General features: G+C 40.2%; 1 protein-coding gene across 3 annotated transcripts in view; it reads left to right on the top strand.

Moving 5' to 3' along the window:
• The first annotated feature begins 4,226 nt into the window (after positions 1-4,226).
• The window catches only part of GOLM2 (golgi membrane protein 2), a 119,604-nt gene continuing 105,265 nt past the window's right edge, over positions 4,227-18,565 (top strand). For 2 of the 3 annotated variants that reach the window (XM_032856622.1, XM_032856621.1), the window contains exon 1: positions 4,227-4,855. In XM_032856622.1, the coding sequence (XP_032712513.1) occupies positions 4,529-4,855 (327 nt within the window). In that variant the 5' untranslated portion in view covers positions 4,227-4,528. The remainder of the gene's footprint in view (positions 4,856-18,565) is intronic. The other variant, XM_032856623.1, reaches the window with a different exon arrangement.

Genomic DNA, 18,565 nt, shown 5'->3' with positions numbered 1-18,565 from the left:
CTATGAGCTGCCACCTTCTCTAACCTAGTCCCACCCAATGTCAAAAATATTGAGGAATAATGGGGCAACTGGTTGGCTTAGTCAGTAGGGTATGCGACTCTTGATCTCAGGGTTGTGAGGTCAAGCCCCACACTAGGTGTTGAGATTGCTTAAAAATAAAATTAAAAAAAAATGGGATATCTGGGTGGCTCAGTTGGTTAAGCTTCTAATTCTTGGTTTGGGCTTGGGTTGTGATTTCAGAGTCATGGAATTAAGCACCACCTCAGGCTCAAGCACAGGGTCTGCTTGAAATTCTTTCCCCCAATCTCTCCTGTGTCCCCATTCCTGCCCCTCTCTGTTCTTTCTCTTTCTCTCTCTCTCAAATAAATAAAATCTTTAAAAATATATATATTGAGGAATAAGTTACAAAATAATCCACTCCTCTGGTCAACTGTAGCACATAAATTTTTTTTTTTTTAAAGATTCATTTATTTTAGAGAGAGAGCACATGTGAGAGAAAGTGAGAGAGTGGGAGGAGGGGCAGAGGGAGAGAATCTTTAAGCTGACTCCCACTGAGTGCAGAGTTCATTGTGGGGCTCCAACCCACGACCCACAAGATCATGACCTGAGGTGAAACCAAGAGCGGGACCAGGCACGCCAGCTCATAAAATTTTTTGAGTCAACATAAAATGACCTATGCCAAATAATGTTCTGAGCTCAAAAAAGTGTCTGGATTGCACAAGAGAAATGAACGATGTGATTTTTGCCCTTAAAGAAAACTCCATTTAAACACAAAATTCCCACTATTCAACCTCATTTGCCCCTTTATAATAGATGCTTATTCAAATAAATCGCTTTTGTGTTTTAAAAGATTTTAGGGGCACCTGGGTAGCTCAGTGGGTTAAGCCTCTGCCTTTGGCTCAGGGCATGATCCCAGGGTCCTGGGATTGAGCCTCGCGTCGGGCTCTCTGCTTAGTGGGGAGTCTGCTTCCTCCTCTCTGCCTGCCTCTCTGCCTACTTGTGATCTCTGTCAAATAAATAAATAAAATCTTTAAAAAAATAAAAAATAAAAGGTTTTCTTTATTTATTTGAGAGAGAGAAAGTGCACATGAGCAGGGGGAGAAGCTGAGGGGGAGGGAGAGGGAGGGTGAGAATCTCTCAAGCAGACTCCATCTTAAGTGTGGAACCTGAGGTAGGGCTCTACCCCATGACCCTGAGACCATGACCTGAACCAAAACCAAGAGTCTAATGTTCAAACAACTGAGCCACCCAGGTGCCCCTACTCCTCAAATTAATCTTAAAACATAATTTCTCAGTGATTATACTGCCTTTCCAGCTATGTGAACATATTTGTCTATAAATGATAACCTAAAAGATATCCCAAAAGATAGAAACTGATGATTTAAAAATAATTTTGGAGTTTTAGAAATACAGAAAAAGTGAAAATGGTATAGAATTCCTACATACCCCACATCGATCTCCCCCATTATCAACATGCTATATGAGCATGGTATATTTGTGATGATTAATTAATATATTATTATTAAATGAAGTCCATATTTTATTCAGAGTTCCCTCCTTTACCCCTAATGTTTTGTTGTTGTTGTTGTTGTTGTTGTTTTTCTGTTCTAGGATCCTATCCAGAATGCCACACTATATTTAGTAGTTGCGGCACCTTATGATTCTTTTGCCTGTGGAAGTTTCTCAGATTTTCCTTGTTTTTGATGACCTTGATAGTTTGTAAGATTACTGGTCATTTTGTAGACTGTGCCTCAACTGGAATTTGTGTGATATATTTTCTCATGATTAGACTAGAGTTATGAGTTTTGAGAAGGAAGACCACAAAGTGCTATTCTCATCACATCATATCAAGGATATATACTAATACCGTAATTTATCGGGGCACCTAGGTGGCTCAGTGGGTTAAGCCTCTGCTTTTGGCTCAGGTCATGATCTCAGGGTCCTGAGATCAAGCCCTCCACTGGGCTCTCTGCTCAGCAGGAAGCCTGCTTCCCCCTCTCTCTCTCTCTCTGCCTGTCTCTATGCCTACTTGTGATGTCTCTCTCTTTCTCAGTCAAATAAATTTTTAAAAAATCTTTAAAAAAATAAGATGATTTACCGATTTTGTTATGAATCTCCTGCCTTAAGGAATTGACTTTTACTTCCATTTATTTAATGCCTAACCCAGAACCATCTTTAGGAGAGAATTCATACAGTGTCTTGATGGTATGTGGATTGGGCTCTTTTTGTAGGGAGAATAGGTTGAAGAGGTAACCACAATGGAATAAAATCTTTTTCACTGGGGGAAGAGTGGAAAGAGGACTGGTTTTCAACATTCAGCCCTGCCACCTGCTAGACATGTAACTTTGGACAAGTTACTTTTGCATCCGTAAAATGGAATAATGGAACAATAAGTACCAAATAGTTCTTTTAAGCATCTGCAGAAAAAAAATGTGAACGTGTTTTATAAAATATTAAACTTTTACAGGTCAGAATCCCATATAAAAATGAAAACATTTTTGAAAGAGTGACATCTTAAGCAGTTAACACTACTTTATAGTTAATTTTCAACTTCTGGCTACACAAAGCAAGGCCATTATGAAGTTGAGGAAAGGATATGTGGGAAGGTTCGCTATAGTCAGTGATTTCCCATTATTGCTTTGTTCCCTCTTATCAAATTCTGTTTGCCATTTGAGACTGGCAAATGTTTGCCATTTGATCTCATTATTTTTTTTTAAGATTTTACTTTTTATTTATTTTTTTGAGAGACCACACAAGAGCATGGGAAGAAGGAGGGGCAGAGGGAGAAGCAGACTCCTCCCTGAACTGGGAGATGCCTCAGGTGCCCTGATTTCTTTGATCTTAGGAAACTAGAGCAAAAGCCTCAAGTGTGATGTGATCTAAAGATTAATAATTTTGGTGTTACTTGTTTTTCTGTATCTATGAGAGAGAAATCATCATTCTTTGAAGGTGCAATAAATCTTCCAGGCTACTCTGGGACCATTAGACAAGTAACTTCATTTTTGAAATGGACAGGAAGCAAAGAACAATTATTTAAAAATGACAAGTCTTCTTTCCTCAAAACCATACCACTCTGACTTGAATGAAAACACCAAAGCTTTTTTGTTCTTGGGGTTTTATGCTCATGGAAGTTCTTGAACCTAAAGTTTGAAAAATAAAGGAATTCCATCTCCTTAAACAGGACAGAGCCAATGACTTCCAAATTTTTTTTTTATGTCAGGACAAAGGAAACCTGCAGGAAAAAAACAGAATGAGGTGGGAGCTTTTTCTGCATCATTATGATTAATGCTGAACATCTAGCAATGGTTAGCCTGGTATAACGCAAAAAGCAATTAAGTTTGAGAACAGTGATCTGCATCCAAGCTGAACTCTGTCTCAAACAGGATATGGGACTTTGGGAAAGTTTCTGGAACACCCTGTGTCTTGGATTCCTCACGTGTAAAACTGTGTTGAGAGGGAACATGAGAGTAGGCATACAAAAATAATTTGTAAAAGAGCTGTTATTTCTAACCCAGAGTGTTTCAGCTGTCAGTAACAGCATTAGTTGCCATTTATTGAGGGCAGGTTCTGGATTTTCTGTTTGGAAGCCTGGCTCAAAGCAAAAGCAGCAGTGAGTTTTAGAAAAGAGCTCACACATTCTTAAGTTCTTCTCTTTCTTGAAAGCCGTAACCTTGGAAACCAGGCTGGCACCACCCCCTTCGGTCATAAATCTTAGTTTCTCTTGATTTTTCTCTGTAATGTTTGGGGCACGCTATTTTATGGTCTTTTTTTGTTTACTCTCCACATCATTAGCACAAACGAGAACATCTCTTTTTACTGAATTATGTACAAAACCTTTCTAGTCGCTCTTTCTGCCCGCAGCTCACCTACCGTTTTCACTACAAAGCGGTCGCAGCCGCAGATGCCTTTGAAGACAAAAACTCTCGCAAGGACCAGGGTAGGGCTGACACTCTCTAAACCCTGGGTCAAAAGAACCGAGAGCACAAAAACTGAAGGGACTCGAGCTCGTTCTAACAGCCAACACAAAGCGCCAAAATTAACACAACACTGCCCAACAGCGATAACACTCGCGAGATAAGAATGCAAAGGGCGAGAGAAACGCACTATCTCGCGAGAAGAGGGGGCGTCGGCGGAAACTAGGCAATGGCCCCCTAAGCGACCCGGACCCAGCCAATGGGCGGGGCCAGAGTTAAATCCTCCCCCTTCCGGCACCTTTCCCCGCCCCCCAACCCTGAGGTGTTGGGCTCTGGGTGCGGGCCGCTGGGTTCTCCTGCTTCCACCCGGCTGGTGCGGGTCGTTTTCACAGCCTAGGGAACGCGCTTTGGCCGGATTTGAGGAGGGGGGGCGGGGAGGGGCCAGAGGCTTGCGGCCCCGCCCCCTTCTCCGGCTCGCCGGCAGGCAGATTGGCCTGCCTCCTCCTTCGGCCGGCCCTGGGGCCGCGTACCCCGGGCAACTCAGCTTCTGAGGCCTGAGCTTCTGCCCGCAGGTGTCGGCGCCGAGGCCCGAGGGCACAGCCTAGTTCGACCCCATGGTGGGTTTTGGAGCTAACCGGCGGGCCGGCCGCCTGCCCTCCTTCGTGTTGGTGGTGCTGCTGGTGGTGATCGCGGTCCTCGCCTTCAACTACTGGAGTATCTCCTCCCGCCACGTCCTGCTTCAGGAGGAGGTGGCGGAGCTGCAGGGCCAGGTCCAGCGCACCGAGGTGGCCCGTGGGCGCCTGGAGAAGCGCAATTCCGACCTCCTGCTCTTGGTGGACTCGCACAAGAAACAGATCGACCAGAAGGAGGCCGACTACGGCCGCCTCAGCAGCCGGCTGCAGGCCAGGGAGGGCCTGGGGAAAAGATGCGAGGATGACAAGGTAAGGACGAGCCCTCTCCTTTCAACCCCTATAGTTTCAACCCCGGGGTTGGGGGGCGGTTAGCCCGCCGCGGTTGCTTTTTGCCTTCCAGGATCGCAGCCCTGGAGGCTCCCCTTACCGTCAACAACCCTGTTTCTGTCAGACTTTTCCCGGTTTATCACTGCCACGTTCTCCAGTCTCTACCAGACGAAACTGGCCGTAAGTTCTGGTTCTCTAGAGTGGCCTCTGTGGATGCCGCCTTTTCTCCAAGCTCAGCTGCTGAGCTGGCAGTAGTAGTCATCTGGCCTATGTGGCAGCCTTAGGTTTACACAGACACCAGTCTGGAGATTACCAGATTTGGTGTTGGTATTACGTGCATACAGACAATATTAATTTCTTTAATTAATTAAAGAAAGAAACCTCTAACTCCTGTTCTTACGTATTTTTTAAGCAGTATGACTTTTCTTAAACTGTGTAGGTTGGTATGTTAAGTAGTTGAAGAATCAGATGTTACTACATTTTTTGTATCAAAGGGTTACAGTAAATGGGCTCTGGAGCCACATATGAGCCAGAATTGTGACTTGGACATAGTTAATACAAAATTATGTACTCAATTTGAATTGTTAATGAAATTAGTCAAAAGGGTAGAATCTATAATTATGTTCTGAGCAACAGAATCTCATGTCAGTGTCGTGGTTGTTGAGAGAAATAAAAAATGAAAATTTTTATGCTTAAATGGCTCTTAGGGTTGGTGTTTTATGTAAATGGAAAGCCATACAAAGTTTAAATTTAAAAAGTTTGAGGTTGGACTGTAACTAGACCTGCTACTGAGTAGTCTTTTTTCTCACTCACCAGCATATTGGAGTTACATTATTAATTTATGACTTACGCGATTTCTGTTGGTACAGCAGAGTTGTGAAAATTTCTGGGTAGGCTAAATAGATGCCTTTTTTCTGGACCCTTCTATGGTAATCTTCACATTTTTTGTGTGTGTTCCTATTGTTACTGTAAGTTTTTATTTTGTATGTCAAAATCATTTGTACCAAGTCATTATAAATTGGAGCTCCAGCTTCCTTATTTTCATCTTCCTCCACCTGACTTACTTCATGCAGATTGGGGCCCTCAGGTAACTGCTGCTCTATAACCCTCTTCTTTTGCCCATAACATAGACGTCCTCAGAGAGAAGCAACACATCAGCAAATTTATATACATGCTACACACTGAACTATAAAGACTGAAAAATTCTCTAGGGTGGAGTATGCAGAAATCTATGAAATTTTGGAGTATTAAGATAAGGTCGTTAGACTTGGCTAGGCATTGCTCTTCAAATTCTCTCCAATCTAAGAGGAAAGATAAGTTTTTTCTAGTCATTATACTCTGTTCCATTTCTTCCAACTACTAGTCTGTGATTATGTTTCAGCATGTTTTCCCTTTTACCTTCAACCAGGTACAGGTGTCCCCCATTCCAAATTTTTTTTCGTTCTACTGTATACTGCCTTTTTCCAACCAACCAATTTCTTTTTTTTTTTTTTTAAGAGTCATTTTCACTTAAGGATGTCTCTTTCTTTCTTTCTTTTTCTTTTTTTTTTTTTTTTAAGATTTTATACATTTATTTGACAGAGAGAGCACAAGCTGCGGGAGCAGCAGAGGGAGAGGGAGAAACAGGCTCCTCAAAGCTGGGAGCAGTATGCGGGGCTCGATCCCAGACCCCAGGATCACAACCAAGATGAAGAAAGACGCTTAACGAACTGAGCCACCCAGACGCCCCACCAATTTCTCTCTTTTTTTTTTTTTCCTTTCACTGCTAAACTACAATTATTGGTGGTCTAGAAATGCTTCATCTGCTTCTTTTATCATTTCCATCCTAATCTTTTTTTATTATGCTTGCCAGCCTTCTTTCCTCCCCTTTTCTGAAGCTGTTCTCTTAAAGGTCACAAATGACAGTTTTCCTAATCCAATCCAAAGAATTTTTTTATTATCAATCTATTTAATCTCTCAGTAGTCTGGTTCTGTTGACTCTTTTTAGAAACCATCTCCTTTCTTGCTTCTATAATAATGAACTCTCCAGATTGCTTCCTACCTTCTTCACTGTGTTTCTTCCAGCTCCCTAATAATGGACTCTGTTCTTGGGCCTTTGCTTTCTCTGTAGAATAGTGTTTCTCAAAATGGTGTTAAACAGAATACTCTCCTAAGAATTGTTTATAAGTGGTCAGGATTAAAAAGGAAAACTATTTTGGAGGGAAATGTTAAACATTATAAGTAGAATATACTCTTCTTGGAGTTCATAATGCCTGCTAGCATATAAAGGCTGTCTTGGTAAATAAGCCTATTCAATTTTGCTTAACCTGATCTCTCAGTTAATTTGATCACAGGTTACTATTTTCATGGCCTACTTGTTAGCATGGTACAGAAAAATCCAGCGAAGCACAATAGTTTGGGAAATATTACCATAGGTGTCTTAACTACTTTTGTTTCGGAAATTTATGCAGCTGGCTCACGCATCTAAATCTCTCACTTGTATGTCAGTTCCATATTTTGAGCTCCTGCAGCAACTTTGTTGGAATGCTTGTGCATATTTGTTCTTGGGGTTGAGGGGGCTTTGAGCCTCTAGTAGGGTAGTTTTGGTCTAGATGAGCTATAGATGAAAGTTCTCTTTTAGACTTGTTTCCTTTATATATATCTGGGGAAGTCTATGGTAGCTTAGAAAACATTTCAAGTTTTGAAGACTGCAATATAGCTTAGAATTGTAACTCAGTTTCTAGCTATGTGATGTTGGGCAACTTCTTTAACTACATTGGGTTCATTTCCTCATCTGTAAAATGGGGATCATAATACCTACCTACATATTGTACAGATCTGAGATCACATATATGGAAATATCAAACTTGACACATTACAAATAAGACTGTAGAAAAAACAAAGCCCTAAAGCTTTATTATTTTCTATAACTGATGTAAAAATTGCTCTGGATGGTGACAGTGTTGGAGGAAGAAGTAAATTAGTCAAAGAAAAGTGTCTCGTTCATTTTAAAACAGACTTGTTTATTTAATGTAGTCTCTTGAATAGAGGCTCTGCCTTTTAGGATTTTTACCAATAGACACTGGTGGTGGCCTGCACAGTGTCCACTCATACCCCACTTCATTTTTGCAGACCAGCCCTATTTTGTATGATATATATCCTTCCCTTGTGACTCAGGGCTAAGTCCTGATAGATCTAAACTGATTATGGTAATTCCATTTTTCTTCCTAGTGATTAATTTAATGAGGGGCTTTTGATGTGGCTGGTGAGTTGTGAGGGGAAGTTTTCCTTGATACTTAAAGAATGACATTCTAAAATATTCTTACCCCAAATCTAAAATCCCCAGTCTAATCATGAGAAAGCATCAGACAAATTCATACTGAGTGACATTCTGCAAAATAACTGACAAGTGCTCTTCAAAAGAGTCTCACTTAGGTGCCTGGGTGGCTCAGTTGGTTGAGTGTCTGCCTTCAGGTCAGGTCATGATCCTGGGGGTCCTGAGATGGAGCCCTGCTTCTGGCTCCCTGCAGGGAGCCTGTTTCTCCCTCTGCCCCTCACCCAGCTTGTGCTCTCTCCCTCTCAAATAAATAAATAAATAAATAAATAAATAAATAAAATCTTAAAAAAAAAAATCCCAGAACAAAAAAACCAAGAGTCTCACTTGAAGAGATGGTCTCTTCTTCTGTCAGATGTTTCTTCTGCATGTGATACCTGAAATGGAGAGGACAAGTTAACCTGAGGAATGGCTGAGGCACTGAAGGTTATAGGGTAGAATATTGTAATAGAATAATTGGCACTTATCACTTGAGATAAAAAATTTTCCTATGTTTAAGTCAGTCAAATTGAGATTTTCTTAACTGCATCCTAAGGTGTCCTAGTAACATTCTTATTGTCATGGTAGTCTGAGGTGTAGGTTAAGTTTTATATGTTCCCAGGGCAGTGTGGGCAGTGACCTCAGAATTGGATGTCATTTTGGGGGTCTTCTAGAGTCTTTTTCTTAAGTGTCAACAGTGGTGTTTGGATGCCTGATGAGGCATTTCTTTTATAGTCTTTTGGAGACCATGATCCTATGGAGGCATCACCCCCTATATGCCCACCTCCTTCCAATAGATGTTTCACACCAAAAATCCCTTTGCCCTGCTGAGTTGCTTTAGTTAGTATGCATATGTAGGGGGTGTTGGCAAGGCAGTTCTTGCTCAGGCTTTTTCTTTTCTTTTTTTAAATAAACTTTTAGAGGTGCCTGGCTGGTTCAGTCGGTTGAGCAGCCTACTCTTGGTTTTGACTGCGTTCTTGAACTCTGGGCCTCTCAGAGTGATGGGGTGGGGCCCCCTCCTCAGGCTTCATGCTCAGTAGAGGTCTTTTTCCCCTCTGCCTCTGCCCTTCTCTCCACTCACCACACACACTCTCTCTGTCTCTGTCTCTCTCTCTTTCTGGAATAAATAAACAAATCTTTAAAGAAATTAAATAGGGCACCTAGGTGGCTCCAGTTGGTTAACGTCTGCCTTCGGCTTAGGTCACGATCCTGGAGTCCTAGGATGGAGGCCGGCATCTGGCTCCTTGATAGGCAGGGAGTCTGCTGCTCCCTCTGCTCCTGCTCTGTCTCTCAAATAAATAAATAAAATCTTCAAAAAATAAAAAAATTAAATAAACTTTTATTTTATAACAATTATAGATATACGAAATTACTGCAAATATAGTGCAGAAAGGGCACCTGGGTGACTCAGTGGGTTAAGCCTCTGCCTTCAGCTCAGGTCATGATCTCAGGGTCCTGGGATCAGCCCCACATCGGGCTCTCTGCTCAGTGGGAAGCCTGCTTCCCCCTCTCTGCCTGCCTTTCTGCCTACTTGTGATCTTTCTCTCTATTAAATAAATAAATAAAATCTTGAAAAAAAAAAAGATAGTACAGAGAGTTTCCATATAGCCCACACCTGGTTTCATTATTAACATCTTACATTAGTATGGCACATTTGTCATAATTAATGAACCCCTGTTGATACATTGTTATTAACTAAAATCCATACTTTATTCCAGTTTCCTCATTTTTTCCCTAACGTCCTTTATCTGTTCTAGGATTCCCATCCAGAGTACCACATTACATTTAGCCTCATGTCTCCGTAGGCTCCTTTTGGTCGTGACAGTTTTTCAGGCTTTGTTTTTGATGACCTTGGCGGTTTTGAGGAGTACTGGTCAGATATCCCTCAGTTGGGTTTTGTCTGATGCTCTTCTAAGGATTAGAATAGGATTATGGTTTTTATGGTTTTTGGGAAGAAGACCACAGAGGTAAAGTGTCATTTTTATCACATCATATTAGTAGTACATCTCTCAAAATGACTTCTCACTGTTGATGTTAACCTTGATCACCTGGCTTGAAGTAGTGTTTGTCCTGTTTCTCTACTGTAAAGTTACTCTTTTTTTCCTCTTTTTCCACACTGTACTCTTCGGAAGAAAGTTACTATGTGCAGCCCACACTTAAAATGAATGGGAGTTATAACCTTACCTCCTTAAGGTCAAAGTATCTGTATAAATTATTTGAAAACCTTCTGCACGGACCTTTGTCTCTTTTTCCTTAATTAATTAATTAATTAAGTCATTTATTTGTATTAGTATGGACTCATGAATATTTATTTTATACTTCAGGTTATAATCCAATGTCACTTTATTTTTTTGCTCAAATTGTTCCAATTTTGACCATTGGGAGCCCTCTGAGTTGCTTCCTGCATCCCTTTGACATAATACCCATTGCTGTGACATGCCCCTTCCTTACTTTCTGGCAATAAAAGGTGCTCCAGGTTTACCTTGTGGATTTCCTGCCCCAGTCCTCGAATCAGCAATTTCTCCAAGACTTGGTTTCTTTCATTGAAAAATGGTATTAGAGACGAAGATCTAGGTGCTAGGTGTGCTACTGTCAGGGTAGCTTTGGGAGTCCAGAAATCCCAGCTCCAAAGGAATCGGAAAGGTGATATTGGACATCTTCCAACTTATTGTACTGTCCTGCCATTTTCAATCTGTTACCTCTGTTATCTGAGCTGTTAGAACACAGAAATAACTTAAGGGAGCATAAGTTGTCTGGGAAAGTAAGAAGCAAGGCCCACTTCTGTGGGATTCTCCCATATTTATCTTATTTTTTGCCATCCTCTAAAGGAGTTTCCCCAGAGGGTTCTTTTAGTTTGCTAGGACTCCCATGCAAAATACTGCAGACTGGATGGCTGAAAACAACAGAAATTTTATGTTCTCACAGTTCTGGAGACTAGAAATCCAAAGTTGAAGTACAGCAGATTTGTTCCTTCTGGAGCCTCTCTCCTTGGTTTGCAGATGGGTGCCCTCTTGCAACTTTGTTATCACATGGTTGTGGTCCTCCCTCCCTGCCTGACCTGCTTTGCACACAAATCCTTAGCTTCTCTTCCTTTTTTTTTCTTTCTTTTTTTTTTTTTTTTTAATTTATTTGACAGAGATCATAAGTAGGCAGAGAGGCAGGCAGAGAGATAGGAAGGGAAGCAGGCTCCCTGCCAAGCTGAGAGCCCGATGTGGGGCTCGATCCCAGGACCCTGGGATCATGACCTGAGCCGAAGGCAGAGGCTTAACCCACTGAGCCACCCAGGCGCCCCATTCTCTTCCTTTTCTTATAAGAACACGAGTCATAATGGATGAGGGCCCAACGCTAATGGCCTCATTTTAACTTAATCACCTCTTTAAAGACCTTATTTCCAAATAGGTTACATTCTGAGGTACTGGGGTTTGAGACTTCAATATGTGGATTTTAGGGGGAACACAGTTCAACCCATCAGAAGGGGAATCTCTGATACACACAATACCTTTCCTTCCTCTTTGCGTCAGACAGGACTATCCTTCTGTTTCCCGCGTGTAGGGTATTTCTCTTATCTGACCTTGAATTCTTCCTCTGTGTATCTTATATTAAAGCTTTGTGGTCCACATGAGCCAAGTCAGGTTCTTGCAAATTAAAAGGAGCTGTTAGAATGTACTCCCCCAAATTGTTGCGTTATTACAAATGCAAAAAAAAAAGAAAAAGAAAAAAAGTCAGTTTTGAGGTTTGGAGCTGAACAATAAATAATCTCTTTTGCCTTTAACAACCACAGTCTTCCCTGAGGCAGTATATACCTGTGGTTAAATAGGGAAAAATTTATGTGCCAGAAAGGAGGATGGGAAGAATATTACCTTTTTTCCCAAAAAATATGCTCAGAGTGTGTGTGTGTGTGTGTGTGCGCACACGTGTGCATAAAACCTTGGCACACAGTGGATATTTATTGCTGTGGACTCAAATCCTGGTGCTGCCATTTAGTTATGTGTGTAACTTTGGGCAAGTGATTTTTCTCTGCCTCACTTTCCTCATCTGTAAAATGAGGATAATAATAGTTACCTCTTTTTCTTATAAAGTTTAAATAAATTTATTAACATGTTCAGAATAATGCATACCATATATTAAGAAAGAAAGAAAGAGAGAGAAAGAAAGAAAGATAGAAAGATCAACAGATAGATAAATTGGTTCAGTAAGTGTTATACTAGCTATTATTCCGCAGCTACATCCTGTCTTCTTTCCAGGATGTGGAGAGTTCCTGCCTAGAACTGGTCCCACCTCCAGCCTACCTGCCTCACCCATTGTCCCTGGTTGTTTGACTTTTTTTTTCCTCCCCCATTTCCTGGTCCATTTTTAATTAGGCTTCATTGACTCCTCCCATATTTTTCTTAGCTGACTGCCCTGGAGCCTGCCAGTTCTCTGTGATTTGAGGATCAACCTTCTACAGTTCTTGTAATATGCTGCACATGATAATTCCTGCCTTGGCCTCTGCCTCATCAGTCATAATCTGGCCAAGTTCTAGCTATAATTTAATTGCTACCTCAAATTATTCATAAACCATACAAAATTCATACCTCCTCTCCAAACTGTATCACTTTCATATTTTCTTGGCCATCCAACCATTATTAAGACTGAGGTTAGAAATTTTGGTGTCGGGGCACCTGGGTGGTTCAGTGGGTTAAAGCCTCTGCCTTCGGCTCAGGTCATGATCCCAGGCTCCTGGGATCAAGACCCGCATCAGGCTCTCTGCTCAGTGGGGAGCCTGCTTCCCCTCTCTATCTGCTTGCTTGTGCTATCAAATACATAAATAAATAAATAATTTTAAAAAAATTTGGTGTCATCTTTGATACCTAGCATCTGGTATTCCGTGATTTAACATACAGAGGTATTCCTTGATCAGATTGAGTTAAAAAACATCTTCCTGGTTGCAGAATAGAGAATTGACTGGAAAGGAAACAGCAGTAGCTTCCTAGCTAGTCTCCTTGCCCAGGTCTGTATTTCTTTCAGTTGGTTCCTACCCTTAAAGCAAATCTGATCTTCCTCAAAACTTACATTCAGAGTGGCTATTTCACTGCATTAATTCTGATGTCTAACTTTTAAGGTCTTCCCATGGAGTGGCTTCAGTGGCCTTTGGCTCCCATGATCTCCTGACTCAAACTGTGATCTAGACATGTTATTTTGTTTCCACCTGCCTCTCTGTGTCATGTTAATTACTGTTTTTGTACTTTTGTTCCTGGTGTTTGACTCTTAGTATCTTACCTCGGTTCTGTGTACATATTTTATCCATCTTTTACCCAGCTTTAAAAAAAAAAAAAGTTTTTTTAAGATTTTATTTATTTGACAGAGGTGAGAGAGAGAACATGAGCAGGGGGAGCAGCAGAGGCAGAGGGAGAAGGAGGCTCCTGGCTGAGCAGAAAGCCTGAGGTGGGGCTTGATACCAGGATCCTGGGATCATGACCCGAGCTGAAGGCAGTCTCTTAACCAACTGAGCCAGCCAGGCTCCCCTTTACCTAGTTTTTTTTTTTTTTTTTTCCTATGTCCAGGACTTCTGCCCCAGAGCATGCTTTTCCTCCCTTATATACTATTTACACTTACTATATGAACCACACTAATTTTTTTGTTTTTCATTTTTCACTAGTAGCTTCTTATATGTTAATGTTGTCTTCTCAAAAAAAGTTTTAAGTTCCATGAGGAAGGACCATATTGTAAATCTCTCCTGTGAGTTCTTAACAGTCCTTAGTGCTGATACAAAGTGTTATGGGTTACTGGATTAGTGTGGACCCTGATCCACTCACTTGTCTTGTATCCTTTTAAGAGGACATTTGGACATGGTTACACAAAGACACACAGGAAAGAAGAGCATGAGACAGTGGAAGCCTTGACTGGAGTGATGCATCTACATGCCAGGGGATGACAGGGTTTGCTAGCAACCACTTAGAAGCTAAGAGGCAAGGAAGGGTCTTGCCCTAGAGGCTTCAGAGAGAGAGCATGGCCCTCCTAATTTTGAACTTCTAGCTTCCAGAACTGTGAGAGAATAAATTTCATTTGTTTTAAGGTTTAGGTGGCACTGAGTTTGTGGCACTTCGTTATAACAGCCCTAGGAAAAGACTAATACAAGATTCGATAAAAACTCCAGTAGGCTTTTTTATTATTGAAACTGACAAACTGATTCAAAAAAGTATCTGGAAATGCAAATAACCTAGAATAGCCAAAGCAATTTACCAAAAAAAAAAAAAAAAAAAAAAGCTGTAATGGAGAAAAAAGAGAAAAGTCTATTCTACCAAAAATATGGAAACAATTCAATATACTGAAACAGTTTCAATATTTTTTATTTTTAACTGCCACCTTACAGTATGTGCAAAATTAACTTGGGGCGCCTGGATGGCTCTGTCAGTTAAGCGTCTACCTTTGGCTCAGGTCATGATCCCAGGGTCATGGAATGGAGCCCCGCCTCGGGCTCCCTGCTCAGTGAGGGGTCTGCTTCTTCATCTCCCTCTGCTGCTCCCCCTGCTTGTGCTATCGCTTTCTTTCTATTAAATAAATACATAAAATCTTTAAACAATAACAACAGAATTAACTTGAAATAAATCACAAACCTAAGTGTAAAAGATGAAACAATCTTCTAGAATATAACACAAGGGAAAATACTTGCAATTTAGGATATGAATGGATTTCTGAGGACACAAAAAGCATGAGCCATAAAGAAAAATATTGATAAATTAGACTTTCAAAATTAAAAACTCAAAAAACACTACTTTTTAAAAGAGAGTGAGACACAGATAGGGAGAAATATTCATGGTACAGAATATATAAAAGCTTCCTAAAACTCAATAATAAGAAGATAACCCATGGGGAAAATGGGTAAAGAGGATTAGGAGGTACGGGCTCCCAGTTATGGAATGAATAAGTCACAGAGATAAAATTACAGCATAAGGAGTATAGTCAGTGGTAGTGTAGTACCATTGTTTGGTGACAGATCTGAGCTATACCTGTGATGAGCATAGTGTAATATATAGAGTTGTCCCATCATTCTGTTGTATACCTGAAACTAATGTAACATTTTGTGTCAACTATATTTTAATGAAAATAAATAAATAAGACAATCTAATTTTTAAAAATGAGCCAATGATTTGAAAAGACACTTCATCAAAGAAGACTGATGAATGGCAAATAAGCACATGAAAAGATGCTCAATATCATAAATCATCAAGTAAATGCAGATTAAAACCGCAATGGGGCACTGGTACAGAGCCATTAAAATGACTTTCATAAAAAGACTTAAAATACTGAGTGTTAGTGTGGATGTAGAGAAACTAGAGTTCTCATGTATTACTGGTGGGAGTATAAAATGGTATAACCATTTTGGAAAACTGCTTAGCAGTTTCTTATAAAGTTAAATATATATCTTATCATATGACCCAGCCATTCCACTCCTAGGTTTTTACTGAAGAGAAATAAAAACATATGACCACAACAAAAAAATTTATACACAGACATCCATAGCAGCTATATTCACAAAAGCCCCAAACTGGAAAAACCCAAATGTCTATTAAAAGGCAAATGGATAAACAGAATGTGATAAATCTGTAGAGTAGAATATTTCACAACAATAAAAAAGAATGAATTACTGATACACCCAACAATATAGATGAATCCAAAAACCATTGCGCTGGGTGAAAGAAGCCCAGCTAAAACAGTACATAGTTGGGATTCCATTTATATAGTTTTCCGGAAAAAGGAAACTAATCTGTAGTAATAGAAGACAGAATTGTTGTCACCTGAGGCCAGAGATAGAGGAAGGGATAACAAAGGGACGAAAGGAAACTTTGAGGGGGTGGTAAAAATGTTCTCTATTTTGATTGCAGTGGTGGTTACACAAATGCATAAAGCTATCAAAAGTCATTAAATTGAATGCTGTAAATAAATGCGGTCTGTTGTACGTAAATTATACGTCAATGAAGTTATTTAAAAATAAAAATTAAGCATGTCATAAAAGGAGATGAAGAACCCAGTTAATTCCTTCCTATTGCCCTAAACATAGCTTACAGATCTTTTCACACTCTGACTCCAGCCTTGCAGTCCAGCATCAGATATTATTATTCTCCCTTTGGTTCCCTCCTCTGCACATACTGAACTTTTATATCCTCTAACACTCCATGGTTTTTCCTCTTCTTTGCTTTGAAACATGAAGTGTCCTCCATTTGGAACCCTCATCTTTTCCAAGCTTCTTATTTCTCCAGACCTCTCTCTTTCTTTACCTCACTAAAACCTCATCTTTTTTAGGACTCAGCTAAAACTCTCTTTCTCAAGAATGTCTTCCCCAAAACTCTTAAATTGGGTTAGGTCTTCCCCTCATATTCTCTCTCAATTGTAAGCTCTATAATCATGTATACTGTATTTGCTCTCATTCTCTGATTCACTGCTGCAACCATAGTATATAGCATAGGTACTGCTCCAAAATAGAAACTCAAATGTATTTGATGAATAAAGTAATGAAATTAGGGTTACAGATGGAAGCACAGGATATATAAACATTCAATAGGAGACAGATATGATGAGAGAGGAATAGGTGCTACTAAAGACAAGGGATAAAAATTTGAAAAAGGAAGGAAGGGCAGGACAGATCAGTACAAAATGCTAAGTAGGGTCAAGTTTAAGAGTGAAAAATGTTAGTTGACGAGGTCTCTGTTAATCATCTAATGAGAAACAGTTTTTCCCCAAGGTGAATTTAAATTAGATATGTAGGATTGAAATTATAAGGTACAAATATATAATTTTATATTAAATAGAAAAGGCTTCCTGTAGATAAGGTTTGAATTTATTCTTAGGGGAAGGACCTAGTTTGCCAGAGACAAAGAATCAGACATGGAAGGTAACAGGCAACATTGTTCAAAGGAGGACCTACTTGGCCAGGAAGAAATAATGGCAGGAAAGTTAGATAAAGTTATTTAGGAATCAGAAAAAGAACCTTGAGGCAGTGGGGGAAGCTGGAAATACTGCATACCTAGCTAGCTGTGTCTAAAGGGAACCTTGGACTTCCAGTCAAAGGAAATGTTAATTTTCATCCAAGGAAGAAGCTAAAATGGGGAAAATTTAGGTCTTAAGCCACAAAAAATTAGTTCTTCTTGCTTAATGAAGTTGCAATCTACAAAGTTCTCCTTATTACTCAGAGGACAGGTATCATACCACACAATTAAGGATTGTTTCTCTTCCTCTATCAAGCAGGTGGAAGGAAGCTCCTGGAATGTCCTTTTATCTTTTCTCTGCATAACTAAATCGTAGCCATCAGTTTTCTTTTCTTTCTTTCTTTTTTTTTTATTTTTTTTTAATTTTTTTTTTAAAGATTTTATTTATTTATTTGACAGAGAGATCACAAGTAGATGGAGAGGCAGGCAGAGAGAGAGAGAGAGAGAGGGAAGCAGGCTCCCTGCGGAGCAGAGAGCCTGATGCGGGGCTCGATCCCAGGACCCTGAGATCATGACCTGAGCCGAAGGCAGCGGCTTAACCCACTGAGCCACCCAGGCGCCCCTTTCTTTTTTTTTTTTAAGATTTTATTTATTTATTTGAGAGAGAGAGTGCGCATACCCAACTTGAGGGGAGGGACAGAAAGAGAGGGAGAAAGCAGAGTCCCCACTGAGCAGGAAGCCTGGGTCAAGGCAGACACTTAACTGAGCCATCCAGGCACCCAACATAGCCATCATTTTTCAAGGATCAATTTATGATCTCCTTGGAACCTTCTGGGGATCACTGTTCCTTAATATGGAAGCAAAACAAAGTGGAGAAATATGAAAATAAAAGGAGACAAAAAAGAAAAATGGGGACAGGTTTCAAAGATCTTTTTAGTATAGAGTAAGTGCTCAATATATTTTTGTCAGTTTAATTAATATATTCAAGCTTAAAGAGAACAGTACAAGACTAACTATACCAATATACCCAGGAAAAAAAGGAACTAACATTACTGAATGTCAAACTCTGTACTGGACAGGTGTTAACATATTTTATTTCATTAATCTTCTCATTTATAAATGAAGAAACAGGCTTAAGAGGTAAGGCAGAATTCTAAACTCAGGTCTTTGATTACAACAACCCTTGCTCTTTCCAGTAAACTGTGTTGCCACACAGAATTTTATTTTATTTTATTTTATTTATTTATTTTTAAAAAGATTTTATTTATTTATTTGACAGAGAGATCACAAGTAGACGGAGAGGCAGGCAGAGAGAGAGAGAGAGAGAGAGAGAGGGAAGCAGGCTCCCTGCTGAGCAGAGAGCCCGACGCGGGACTCGATCCCAGGACCCTGAGATCATGACCTGAGCCGAAGGCAGTGGCTTAACCCAGTGAGCCACCCAGGTGCCCCTACACACAGTATTTTATATGTATGTTTATAAGTATATAAAATTAG

This window comes from Lontra canadensis, unplaced genomic scaffold (assembly GCF_010015895.1).
Source record: "Lontra canadensis isolate GAN:19392208 unplaced genomic scaffold, GSC_riverotter_1.0 scaffold12, whole genome shotgun sequence".
NCBI classification, from domain to species: Eukaryota; Metazoa; Chordata; class Mammalia; order Carnivora; family Mustelidae; genus Lontra; species Lontra canadensis.
This window is presented reverse-complemented; position numbering and strand designations above follow the sequence as displayed.